Consider the following 13,539-nt stretch of genomic DNA (forward strand, 5'->3'; position numbering starts at 1 on the left):
ACCCATTTTACTTTTGTATCCAAAAACAAACTGTGGGTAATTTCCGGGTTTTGCAGAGCCATGACAACATTTGAACCTTTTCCTCTTCTGCATCTTCTACATTTTTTTCTTGTACGTGTGATTTGGGATCTAAGGAGTGACTAACACAAGTCCACGTAATTTTTAGCAAAGTAATTCAGCAGAGCTTCATCAAGGAGACAACAGTTCAAAGGAAAAAGTGAAGGAGATACTTCTCTCTGTGATGTATTAAGCTTTTCTCAGTTGAAGTAGCTCGCAACCTTAAGAACTAGACCTGAGAACTCACCTCAGTTCCCAGCCTAACAAATGAAAAAAATTGAGGGTGTTGATTATGCGTTGTCCAGCAGCATATCATGCTTCAGCGTAGTCATGTCATTATGGCTTTCAGTGCGTCTTTCACATAACGATACTTGAACGGAAAACCTAGTTCCTCTGCTCTAGCGGGAAGCACCTTCTGTCCTTCCAAAACCTAGGATAACCACGTTACCTTTCTTAGTGACTAAAGAGGGAAGGGCATAATTTTAAGAGTCAGGAGGCAGGGGATCTTACCACTGAAGCACCTTCTCCAAGAACCGCCTTTAGTGCAATATCTGGCACTGGCAACCATGAAGGCCGGCCTAAAACAGATCCCAGTTGTTCACACATCTCCCCCAGCCTGACAGGATTTGGTGCTGTGCCATTGATGACCCCTGTAACACCAACCAATCCGCTGTCCAATGTTAGAATCATTATACGAACACCAACTTAAGACGATCTAAATATTGGAAGTATGTTGAAAAATGCAGATACTTGACTCTCAAACAGAACTGGAGCACTATAGGCAGGTGATGTGTCCTATACAGGTGGAAATAAGACGGTGTTTATTAACTGATTACATAACGCCGAATTAAGCTTTCCGAATTTCAGAACTGCAAGGAAGGATGATAGGAAAGAATTGTTAATCTATACAACATTCATCCTTAATTACTGTTCACTGTGTCATATGGTAGAAAGAGGTATGTCAATTTTGTCTCCAAAAGGTATCATGAGTCAAAGAAGTTAATGACAGACAACTATCAAACTGGCCATCTACATTTCCTTTTTTACAAATATTGACAATCTAATTTTCATGAGCACATAAACAAAATTTTCACCAGAACTCTACATGGGGTAAGTCAGAAGAGATTTGCCTTTGTAAGATGGGTTGGATAAAGCTTCACATATCAGATTAACTAGATCATCCACATGAATCCACGAAAACCTACAGAAAAAGGCAACACAAAAATGTATTAAGCTAATGCAGACCAAAAAAGAAAAACAATTTAAAAAACCATAATAGTAAACAATCTTAGCATATGATCAAGGAAAATTCCACCTTGACCCTTGAGGTCTTGAAGGTACCATTCATTAAAGCCTGGTGCTTAAAAAAGGAAACTTTGCCCTTCTTATTCTTAGTGTAATTTATGGAATAGTTCCAAGTTGAACTATCATTTAAAACATTTCAATGTAAATTGTCTCAATTCCTTGCTTGCGGAGAGCTAATAACCATTTACTACACAGGAAACAGAGAGAGCTAAGGGAGTTCTTTTGAGTACTAAAGTAAAAGTGCAGTACCATTGTCTTCCAGAGCCCAGAGGTCCACCAGCAAACATCATAAAAAGGGGGATCATTTTAGCTGCAGGGACCGTGCAAAAAAAAATGCTTGTAATGATCAGCATCAACTAACTTCAATTACAAACAGAATAATGACAGTCGATATGTTATCTGGTTGAACTTGCTACACCTATAAACACATTTCCACAAGTAAAATCTGAAGATAAACAAAGATGTGCAAACCAACTTCATCTTGCAATTATGTCACAATCGCCCTAATTGGGCTATTTACAGATCTACAATGCAACCTATGACATGCTTACATTTAATCGGATACCTGGTTTTTTAATGTTCTATAAATGTTTTGCATAGATGTCACCATTTATGAGCTAAATAATCATACGCAAGTACAAAGTAACAAACATAGCAATGAATATCAGATTCAGGTAATATGACACGGACCAATCAATATACTAGAAAACGGGTTGATTGACTTAGAAGCAGTATAGGAGCTTCAGAATGTACAACTTAGACAAATAATTCACAGCATGAAATCCTACCCAAAGCACCACCATCTTTTCCAAGGACAACTCCAATGCGAATCAAGGCTAGCCTGACATCTTTTTGGACTTTGAGGGCATTTCCTTCCCATTCTCTACAAACCTGGGATGCACATTGAATATCAGGAAAGAAGGTGCCAGATTAGACAAAAATTTGTTGATGGGTAACATAATTATTAAGGTCAAACAGTCCTTCACCACAAGAGTAGAAATTATTATCATTCACCAGCCTTTGTTCATAGGCAACATAATCAAAGTTTTACCTCAGCCAAATAATCATTCCCTGATGGACTCTTTTCATCAAAAACTTGAGTCTCACTGGTCCCTGAGTAATAAAATAAGTGAAATGGAACAAGCAGCACATTTTAGGTACATATACGCCCAATTTACTCAGCACAACAGTTTCTACGTTAAAAGTAAGGAATCAGACAAAAATGGTGACATAATATATTCTGCAGTAATATGCAAGCTTTCAAAATGAAGCTGAGCACAATTACACTTCCTTTTCTGATAGACAAGTGCTTTCAGCACAGAGTAGAAATTGGACTAATACCATAAAAACCAACAGCAGTTGCACTAATCAGAACTTCAGGGCGAACATCACTTGTTGAATCATTTATCAAATCTACAACCTGCAGAAAATGTTCATATACTCAAGCTCAACAAAGGCAGGGATCAGAAAACCTTTGAGGTGACTCTAAAGATGTTAATTGACTCAAGGCATAAGAAAACCTTTGAGGTGACTCTAATCCTGCTTTGCTTGATCTCTTTCTTGATCTGCAGTATCATGTTAAGAGAACACGTTACCACATACTGAGAATTTAATGTACACGTTGACAGCCCTGAAAAAGAAAGTTGAAATAAACAGGAAAGAACAGGTCCAGAATATACTACAAGGTCCCAAATTAGAAATTTATTCACATACAAATATGGAGGTGATGTATGTTAAAGGCATATAGGTATATGATCACCCAATTTAAATCACATATTTACTCCACAAATTGTACCTAACAAATCCCTGCATAACGGTAGGATCTTAATATATTTGGTTTACCAATTTGTAGATCAATGCTGAGAAGGTGCTAAGAAACAAAAACCAATAACAAGAAGTACATAGTATTAACAAAAAGATTCCCATTCACAACTAGCCAGCAAAAGTAACCAAATGAAGAACTTTAGCTGATGCTCATCCAATGCAGACATTAAGACAGCTAGAATTCTCCATTGTAGACACCATAACCAAACTTTCACACGCAGATCAATAAATATCACCATTATTTGCCATATAAGACTACTCAGGTTAACAAATTAATGAAGCTAGAATTTGAAGAGCATGGACAGATTTTATTCTATTAATTATACTTGCATGCATGTTACATCTGGAATTCTACACACTATTCTCCAAATATCAAATTGTGTAATTGAATATTTGTGATGTGAGACATTTGAAAAATTCATAAGATTAGTTAGAAAATAAGAACTGCACCTCTGGAGACCATCTCGTACTAATGGGCATTCCAGCCAAATTTACCACAGCTGTTGAGCCCTGAATGCAATCTTTCCACTCAGACTCCTCAGCAAATACAATTCCAGGAAATTGCTTGGCTAAATATTAAGGTTATCAGAAGGTCAGACAAAAAAAGCAGGAAAATAAAAAATATATGCAAAGCAAAGAAATGACCAAGAGAGGAGAGGAAGAAGAAAGAATCAACCAAAGAGTTCCATTCCATTATTCTTGTAACCATTTGTCCTCGTACTTATTAGCTACCTTAACAACCAAGAAAGCAATTACATTGCTTAGACTATAACACATATTTTAGGTAATCATTACCTTCTTACCGGGGAAAATTGCTTGCGCATTGGATTTAGATCTCGTCAAGACACGAACATAATGGCTATCTACATTCAAAAGTAATGAGGCAGGAAGGTGAGTCATCATGTTAAGGTTTATACCGTTAATACCAAGTTGATGATTTCAAAATATATTTTCAGATATTCAGGGGTAGATATCTGTAAAATCGATTACATTGTTCTGCCTAGTTTGAAGCTACCTGCATGTAACCTTTGGACCAGTCTTTTACCAATGAACCCCGTTGCCCCAGTCACAGAAACGATCATTTGATCTGCCTGCCAAAATTAAATGAGTAAATCACCCAATGCAAATAATTTTACTACACCGTACCATGCCCCGAACTGTTTCAATTACACATACCAATTTAGCCACTCCAATTCCTTGCTTGGCTATCACAGAATGTTATCAATTCAGTGTGGGCAGAACTTAAAATGCAGCTCCAACTCGATATGATATATGAATTCACACAATAAAGTAGACGACAACTTCTAAGAATCACAGTCATAAAAACTATTTCTCGTTCCTTTCTTTATTTTGGAGTTTGGGTGGTAAAATAGCAGCAGTACTAGTAATTTAGCTGGTCAAGCATCACCTTCAACTTACATTTTGGAGTTCTGCAAATGTAAGAAAAATAATGTGAAGATCTTTATGGCTTGGCAATAAGTACCCTTTTTTGAGATGGAGCAGAGTCATACAGGCACCGAATTTTTGGAGTCCTACACCCATAAACCTACACAAATTACCCAAGAATACATTCCAAGCAAAGAATGGGCTGCTGTCAGTACCATGCAATAGAGCACAAAAGAGATTATTAATCGATTGAGATGAACGACAACGTGCAGAAGGTAAAAATGGAACTGACAGAGAAGGGTTGCTGGGAAAGATGATGGGCGGAAGAAATGGAGTTTGACCAGGTGAATGCAGCAGCAGCAGCAGCAGCAGCAATAGCTCCACGGGTTTCCATTCCTCCTGAGCTCTCAAATTTGATATGTAGTTACCAAACTGACAAGAGAATGGAAGGATGTCTCCAATCCTCTATATTTTCTTGCTCGTGGTAAGCCGTTTTGTTTTCTTGGGCGTCCGCTGTCGTGTTTTATTTTGAGCCACCGACTTATAAATGATGCGTCCCCACATATCCATCACCTTAAATATTTTAAATATGTTTACGGAAAAAGGCAAGCCCCTTTGGATTTCTATTTTCGGAGATTTTTTTTTTTAAAAAAATATATTGTAATAATTTGATACATATGAAGTAAAATGATAATTAAAAAATGCGTTCACAGAAAATATAAAAATTTTTTTAAAAAAAGATGATAATTCAAACAAAAGATTTAAAGGATAGACGGAACTTGTACAATAGTTCAAAGTTTCATTAAGAAAGTTAGATTGAAAGAATGAAGAACTTCAAGAAGAAGAAGAAGCGGCTGAGCACTAGTTTAACCTCATTTTCTGCTATCATTGTAGTTAAATAAAATTGTATTTATTCATTTGTTATTATTAGCTGATGGAAATGCAAGCCCCTATTTCTTAAATCTATGACCCATTTACAAAGTTACAAGTCTAGGGGTACATGAGACCTTTCATAAGTCAAGACTCTAATGTTTTTGCTAAAAGAATAACATGCTTGATTTCCCAAATCTTGCAAAGTTGCTGTGTTACTTCCATTTCTAAAAGAACCTATTGATGTGGAACTTATGGCATTTTTAAATTATTTTTAAACCAAAATGATTCTATGCATTAAATTCTATTGAATAATTACATCAGGTTATTTAAATAAATTTAGTGAGTTTTTAAATACCTACTTAAACATTTTAGATACATTTTATTGTTGTATGCCGTAACTTTGTTTCAAATTCAAAGTTGCATCATTCTATTTGCAAGTCGATGCTACTATATTGTATCAAATGATAAAATCGAATATTTGACCCAATATCTAATTTTTTTACTTTAAGTTGAAGAGAGTTTCTAGCTAATATTTTCTGACTTGGCCCATGAGAAAAACAGGAAAATAAAATAAAATTTTAAAGTCAAGAGAAAGCTATAATTCTTAATTCTTATTATGTACAAACTTTGTACTAATTATAATTATAAAAAAAAAACTCTGTAATACGTTAAAGTGTACGGGGTTAAAAAAAATACCCAACAATAGTGGGTTTGGTTTTTAATAAATCTAAAATATGGATCCTCCTATGATAATTTTGCAAATAACCAACGCGGTGCTGGTAAAATCTTGCCATTTTGGGTTTTAGGGTTTACGAAATCTGAAAATGGCGATGATACAGTGGTGCGGCTCCGCAGCGAGGAGGATGCTGAAGGCAACCGAGCAACGCCTGTCATTTTCACCATCGTCATCTTCATCGTCGATGTCATCGTTATCGTCTTCATCAATGACATCATCACCGATTCTGTGTGGCCGAGGGGACAAGAGGACGAAGAAAGGGAAGATATTCAAGGGATCATATGGCAACGCCAGACCCAAGAGAGAGAAAAAAATCGAACGCATCAAGGATAGGGTTGAGGTCCCCAGGTCTACCCCTTGGCCTCTTCCTTTCAAGCTCATCTGATTTTGCAATATTAAATAATTAAAGCCGGGGTTAGATATAGCAATTTTCTGCTGTATTTTGTGGGGAAAAAAATTATTACAAATTTGGTATTTCCGTTTGGAGGGAAATGTGTACATTCTATGGGATATAATGCGTACATCAGAATATCGGGTATTTTTTGCTTTATGCAATAATGGTGATTTATGGTTTATTTACTGGATCGAAGTGTTGCTTCTGCGAGCGTTCGTTTTCTCGTAGAAAGCTGTTATCCTCATCTGCTTATGAACTATAACACAAGGTGTTCCCGCTAGTGAGCATTCTTAGTTTTCCCTGTTGACTATATGATTAAGCTACGCAGTATATTTGGCCTGTTGGCTATCCTTAAGCTACGCAGTTTGTAGAAGTCACATTGATAATCTGCCATTAGTCGGAGTATGCTCGTGCTCGTATGGGTAAACACACAGACCAAGAGGGAGATGGAAACTCGATTAACTTTTGTTCAGGATGTATATGAACTAGCCGGTTTTTGAAGTTATCCTTTATTGGTCATATTAAGAGCCATTGCTCTTGCTTTTCCACTGGATGGAGCTGAAGTTGGTAAATCCATGTTTAGGCGTACAATGTACCAGACATCTACTGGTATGTAATGTGTCCTTTTTGGCATTGGGCTGTAATTCTTGTTTCTTATAGTGAATAGAACTTCAATTCCTTTTGGATAAGTTGCAATAAAAGATGCAGGCTGTAAATTATCAAGTGACTAAGGCATGAATCCTTTCCAAAATGTTGACAACTGGCCTGTCCTTGTGACATTCTCTAGTGCTCAAAATCTGTTAATGCATATCTGTTCTCTTTTGAGTATTAGGATGAAATCTCTCTCTTACAATTAGAGTGGAATCCGGGGGATGTGTTGAAAATAACTTAATAAGTGGGAGCTAAAGAGATTTGGTATCACCAGGTAATTCTTCATTTTGATTTTGCAACTTTCTAATGTTTTTTCCTGTGTATGACTTGACCATTCACTTGAACTTACGGTTGAATGAATATTTGATAGGAATTGGTCTAATTTTGGGGATTGCTCCTTGATTCCACCTGACGTAGATAACCTACTCTCTGGAATTGATGTAGATAATCCACAGATACACAGTTACAAACTTTCCTAATTTCTTTATAGGATTTGCAAGAAAAGATCATCGAATTTCATCGTTTCAGTTGATAGAAACTGATTAATAAGCAAGGTATGATGGGTCTGTTATACATTAATGCAGCTGTTTTGAATACCAGTCCTGGTCATGTAATAGCAGTATTGACTATGACAACTGCGGGCTTTCTATCTTAAACTATGATAATAGGTGTACAGATATTCTGAGGCAGGCCAAGTCCAGGAGTTAAAAGCCTGTATGAGAAAATATAGAACGAAGGATTATACGTTTGAACCTACGTCAATCAGGTCAATGGGGAACTCCCTCGGGCGAAAATTCTGAGGTAGGAGGGTTGCCTGGCATGCTGGTTTTCGGTGTGAGGAGAGTGGGGAATTGAGAGATGAGAAGGATGTAGCCTTCTTCTATGTGCTTTTTGTTTGTAGGCCTTTGTTTCTCTCTTCCAACACAAATGTGTCAATAAAAGACTTTCATAGGCTAACTTGGGTTTTAGTTGCGCTATTTGCTCGGTCTTGAAGCTAAAATCTATCTTGCGATTACAAACAGCGCAACTCTTGCAATGATGAAGTACGCTTCATATGTCCTTTGCCCTTACCAAATAAACATCATTTTCCTAGCAAACCTAATATGCCACTGAAGCTCTTCATTAAGAAATTCAGTCAATGTCATTCCATGCTTATTCCTTGATTTTAACTTAAAGCCTAATAACCAGAAATTGGACGGGACAATGGCAAACCTCTATCCTGCTTCATTTCCTTTGCTTTCTTGGGAAGGACGAGGGTTAACGCGACCGAGGTTTCTCAACCGTTTATGATATTGCAGCGCAGATGAAGTTTTTGGGTACGGAAAATAGGTCCTCAAGGAGCTGCGTTATTGTGATCGTGCATTAATTTGTCCGTCATATTTCATAAAAGTAGCCTTTTTTTTCTTGCTTTTGTTTTCCTACCCGACGTTATACATACCTACCCGAGAAACCATAATAAGTCGACTTACTCATCTTGTTGCTCTAGTTTGCTGTTAACTGCTGTAGCGACCAAAATGGTAAATGGATTGGCCGACATAAGCACCTGGGGATTGTTTACCGGCACATTTTAAACGAGATACTGACGGCTTATATTGACTCACTTTGCCAAGTGTGCAAGTACCGAACGGTTATAACACAGTAGATAATACTAGAAATCAGCAGAATGCATGCGCAGAAGTCAAGAATTCAATGCCTGATTTATTTTAAAAAGCGTTCTGGATGATAGAAGGTCCAAGCAAATGGGACAAAATTCAAAAATCCAACTATTCTGAGAGATTGGCACATCATCTGGAAACTGTCTAATCCAAGTCAAAATGCTCAGAGAATACAGATTAACCAACTGCATGTCCTACAGATTTTCAAAACACCCCCATGAACAAACATGCACGGACTGGGAATCTTCTTTCTTCACATCCTTAATGCCCAGTTGATCTGCGTCAACAGCAATTTTTCAGCAAAACAAAACAAATTTGCTAGGAATTCCCAATGAATGTAATATACACATCAGATAATGTGCAGGAGAAATGATTGCCCTTTATGCTTCGGTCAACTTAAGAATTATAAGAATGCACGTGAACATGTCAAAGAACATGAGCAAGAGCGAAATTAACCTTTGCTTAATGCCATAATTGAGGACGAATTCTGCTTAATGCCATAGATTAGGATGAATTTTGCTTAATCCCATAAATAAGGATGATGTCAATGTAACATTTGCCATGAGTAGATTTGTAACTGTAACCACTCCATTGCAGCAATAAATGTAAAAGATTAATAACAAGAATGACCCTAACCTTCAGTTATTTTTGCGGAAGGAAGATCAGGCGTTAGTCATTGTCTTCCCTACCATAGTCATATAATATCTCAATCTGCATAAGCAGCCAAAAGTTCAAATTATTGCAATACAACAAATAAGGTTGTCAAGCGTTGACAAGAAGCATAACCAACAAAAATAGGTACAGCATACTAACATCAGAATATTACACAGTCACGTTTCTCCTCTTATAACTGGTTTTTGCAAGCCGGAGAACCCATTGAAAAATAGAGAGAGAATATTTTCATCCAATAATTAACAGCCTAATAACACACAACTGAATAACTAATTCAGCATCAGAGACAGTAGCTAACAGAACATGCGATGTATAATTTGCTACTTTAAAACAGGTCAAGAATAGAAGGGAAAATGAAAAATCTAATTGTATTCCTGTTTGAACCATAATTGCCAAGGGGCTGTTGTGTTGAAGTAGAGTGGACCATTAAGTTCATAAAAAGGGGGGCAAAGAGAATAAAACAAAACATACACTCAATTAGTCACAAGAAAAGAACCAATAATGACATCAAAGCAACTTACCCCAGAAGGAGGTGTTGGATTTCGGTGGAACTTCGAGCCACCAGGAGCCCATGGAACTGTTCATTAAACAAAAGACGAGAAATACTTTCAGAAACCAAAATTCAAAAAGCTGATTTGTTCAGGAGACTCAGCCCTACAAGAAAGACAAGCGGAGCAAAAGCAAGACTGAAACCAGATAAATCATCCGTGATATGAGTTACAAAATGCTTGCAACTTTTTTTCAATGTCGCTTTGACTTGGGTCATGCAAAGTATACGAATACTTTATAGAGATCCACAATATATAATGCAAACGTAGCTTGGTTGAAGGGATACGATTAATGGGTTCTCAAAACGGAGAAAAGGGACTATCTTTTATACATTATCGCACTGCACATGACTAAATTTTCTTGCATTAAGATAACTCATAGTTAAATGGGGATGGAGTACATTATGTCTTTAATAACCTTAAAGCAAGTAAACTATAGGCAGAAATTTCTATACTTCATGAAATCAGAGAAAAGGTTGAACATAAATATTAATAAATAAACCTTCAAGCAAACACTTACCCACATAAGGATCAGGATGGCGCCACTTATTGTAGGTCACTTCACCAGCAGCTATCATCCTATCAATAGTTTCAAGATCTTGCTGGAAAAGCATGACATTTAAAAAATAAAAGAAAAATCCAATATAAGATCATATGTAATGTGCTGAATCAGAAAACACAGCATGACTTTCTGTACAGAAATCTGATTAAGTAACCCAGTTCATCTATGTAGCAGAAGCAATATAACAAACTCTCATTAGGCTGTAGAGCACATATCATCAATTAGGATGAGCAAACAGCAGACTTCATCCAAGAAACACTAAAATTTTAAGTTCATCTACATTACTCCAAACCTACTGTTGAAGATCAAGCTATCTGACACTGTACTGTATTACACAATACTACAGCCAATAAGAAAGATCATGGTCAATGGAACAAATACACACCAGAGCTTAAAAGACCAGTAAATGAAAAGCTTGACATCACATAGCATATAGAACTCCACTCAACCCTCATAGACGGCAAATAATCCACAAATAGAATATGTTACCAGATATACACGACTCATGGTATAACATGATATGAGGAAACTAATGCCACGAAATGCAACATGCTGCAGCTACCACGACATAGTTCAATGGGTTATGACTTATTTCTTTAAAAAAGCAGAACAGATAACAAAACCACAGCAAACAGTTAAGATTCCAGTGCTCTAAAATTTAAAGAATTTTAAAACGATGGGAACAGCATCAAAATGTGAACACATTAGTCACATTTTGAGTATTCACTAAATCAGCAATCAGTCGATTATCGATTGAGTTTCACCATCATAAAGCATTATACATAAAATGATACCACAAGACCCAATCACTGGGGAAGAACCCAACTCAAACGCATAATGAATTAGAACCCTAAAAATGTACAATTATGTTAAACAAATCCCCCATTCAGAAATGGTTTAAGTAACTTCACTTAGTTAAATTCTCATCTTCTACAAATAAAACCAAATGAGTTACAACCAAGCAAAATCGGACCCCTACTTTTCATCAGACTACTAACACCAGCCTCTTGGTTAATACAATAATAATAATAAATACTAAAAGACTGCGACTCATAAAAAGAGAAAGTCTAAGATAGCATACCACATCTTTGTTGGCCTCGAATTTCTCCCTAAGAGCATCGGCCTGTAAGAATGTAAACGATAGAGTTTTGGTAGGTTAATCAAATCTTCAGCGATTGAACATAGTATGAAATGCAGATTGAGATCGAATTGATGGAAATAAACCCTAGGAAATGAAGAGAAGAATTATTTACATCAGGATAGAAGAGGTGGCGATGTACAGCCCAATTGAGAGTGTCCTTGAGAGCTCGTCTGTAGAGGATCCTTACTCTCTCCTTCTGCGCTGCTCTTCGAGCCAGGTACGATGCTGATCCTAAGCTCATTTCTCTCTCTCTCTCTCTCTCTCTCCCTCCTCTCGTCTTTTTCTCTGCTTTCTTCCAGATATTACACCTTTGTCAATCCGATCCGATGGAGTTTCTCCGACGTCGTTTTGGTGATCTTCATTCAATCTTTTATTCTTTTTTCTTTTTTTTCTTTTAAAATTTCTGTAGTTGAAGAAACCTTTCTCCGTTTTTCTCCCATTCATTTAGGGATAATTTCAGACACCTCCCCCAAGGTTTCTAATAATTTCATTGAGCTCCCTAAAAGTTTTAGAAATTACAACTACCTCTCTTATCCACCTAAAATGACAATTAACCTTCCTATTTTAATAAAACTCTCTTGTTTGATATGCATTTAGAAAGAGTGGGATTTATAATTATTTTTTCTTTTCCCTTTCTCTTCTTACTCCTCTTTTTGATATTTTGCGAGTAAAATTGTATAACTATAAATTATAAATATTGACTTTAGTCACTATTATTACTAAATGTTGAAGTAATGATTTCTTTTTGACAACTTTGCATGTGGTCTAATTTTGTTGTTGATTTTTTTTTTTGGTATCAAAAACAACAATAACTTAAAAGAAAACTATCCAACACTACTACTAAACTATGATAATTCCCACAAATCAAATATTCACAAACTCTAAAAAAATTATGACAATATTTTCTTGTCCAACTTAGAAGGAATATGTATCGCAAGTAAAGCACCATGTGCAATAGCCAATCATAGTGACAAAACTATTGTAATAATTGCTTATTAAATAATAAATATAGGTATTGAAAACTTGATGCTTTTTTAATATTTTTTGCAATGTATTTTACAATTGTTTAGGAAGATCTTTATAAACTAAGGGCATTTTAGGTTATCCATTTAAATTTTTGATCAAATCTACCAAAAGTGTCAAATTAGGAGAGGTCAGTGTAATTTTTGAAATATCTAGAGAGCTCAATGAAATTATCACAAACTTCAGAGGAAATTTATGAAATTATCCCTTTCATTTATTTGTTAAAAAAGGCTTTAATTAGCTTAATTTTATGGAAAATTACCACCAACATCTATGCGATTGTCATAGTATTGTTTTTAAAAAATAAATTACACAACAACATTTTACATAAGGGGAAAAATCTGTCACCAACAATCATCACTTCATTTTGATTACAAATGATATTATAATCTTTTCAATTTAAATTTGTTACAACTATAAAATTATTGTTGTGTCAATACCATCGAGATTAGTCACAAGCTCACAATGGTAAGTGGCTCTCTTTTTTCACTTTGCCTCTTAAACTAGTATGCATTCTCTTTTTGTGCTTCCCATTTGGTTAATATATCATTTTCAAGAGAAAAAATACACACAATTTTCTTTATTCTCTTCAGAGAAAAAATCTTTATTGAAACTTTCTATTATTAATTGTTGGATTTATAGATACAAATGGAATTGAGCGCAATTAACCATTTTTTCCTTTTCCTTTTTCTGTCGCTTACATCATCCTAGG

General features: G+C 35.8%; 2 protein-coding genes and 1 long non-coding RNA gene across 5 annotated transcripts; 1 reads left to right on the top strand and 2 right to left on the bottom strand.

Moving 5' to 3' along the window:
• Nucleotides 1-137: 137 nt before the first annotated feature.
• On the bottom strand, nucleotides 138-5,065 carry LOC113731207 (epimerase family protein SDR39U1 homolog, chloroplastic). 3 transcript variants are annotated; one of them, XR_011839041.1, is made up of 13 exons: nucleotides 4,865-5,065; nucleotides 4,670-4,732; nucleotides 4,202-4,277; nucleotides 3,990-4,049; nucleotides 3,637-3,755; nucleotides 2,883-2,927; nucleotides 2,704-2,782; nucleotides 2,414-2,475; nucleotides 2,151-2,253; nucleotides 1,612-1,672; nucleotides 1,163-1,258; nucleotides 568-707; nucleotides 138-487 (listed from the first exon to the last, which is right to left on the bottom strand). XR_011839041.1 is itself a non-coding variant. In XM_072074574.1 (13 exons), the coding sequence occupies exons 1-13, from the start codon at nucleotides 4,964-4,966 to the stop codon at nucleotides 386-388; spliced, it is 1,032 nt and encodes a 343-aa protein (XP_071930675.1). In that variant the 5' UTR covers nucleotides 4,967-5,063; the 3' UTR covers nucleotides 138-385. The 3 variants fall into 3 exon arrangements, 2 of the variants coding, with proteins under 2 accessions (XP_071930675.1, XP_071930674.1); XM_072074574.1 differs by having other exon boundaries at nucleotides 1,188-1,258; nucleotides 3,637-3,696; nucleotides 3,982-4,049; nucleotides 4,865-5,063; XM_072074573.1 differs by having other exon boundaries at nucleotides 1,188-1,258; nucleotides 4,865-5,062.
• Nucleotides 5,066-6,562: 1,497 nt separating this feature from the next.
• LOC140035075 (uncharacterized) lies at nucleotides 6,563-8,194 on the top strand. Its single transcript, XR_011839043.1, has 2 exons — nucleotides 6,563-7,500; nucleotides 7,597-8,194. It is a non-coding gene; the product is annotated as an uncharacterized lncRNA (long non-coding RNA).
• A 706-nt stretch (nucleotides 8,195-8,900) lies between these two features.
• LOC113731208 (NADH dehydrogenase [ubiquinone] 1 beta subcomplex subunit 9) lies at nucleotides 8,901-12,116 on the bottom strand. The gene is made up of 6 exons (XM_027256335.2): nucleotides 11,917-12,116; nucleotides 11,745-11,786; nucleotides 10,622-10,703; nucleotides 10,075-10,130; nucleotides 9,518-9,592; nucleotides 8,901-9,158 (listed from the first exon to the last, which is right to left on the bottom strand). The coding sequence occupies exons 1-5, from the start codon at nucleotides 12,043-12,045 to the stop codon at nucleotides 9,551-9,553; spliced, it is 351 nt and encodes a 116-aa protein (XP_027112136.2). The 5' UTR covers nucleotides 12,046-12,116; the 3' UTR covers nucleotides 8,901-9,158; nucleotides 9,518-9,550.
• Nucleotides 12,117-13,539: the final 1,423 nt, after the last annotated feature.

The sequence above is a fragment of the Coffea arabica genome, chromosome 2c (assembly GCF_036785885.1).
Source record: "Coffea arabica cultivar ET-39 chromosome 2c, Coffea Arabica ET-39 HiFi, whole genome shotgun sequence".
Lineage (NCBI taxonomy): Eukaryota > Viridiplantae > Streptophyta > Magnoliopsida > Gentianales > Rubiaceae > Coffea > Coffea arabica.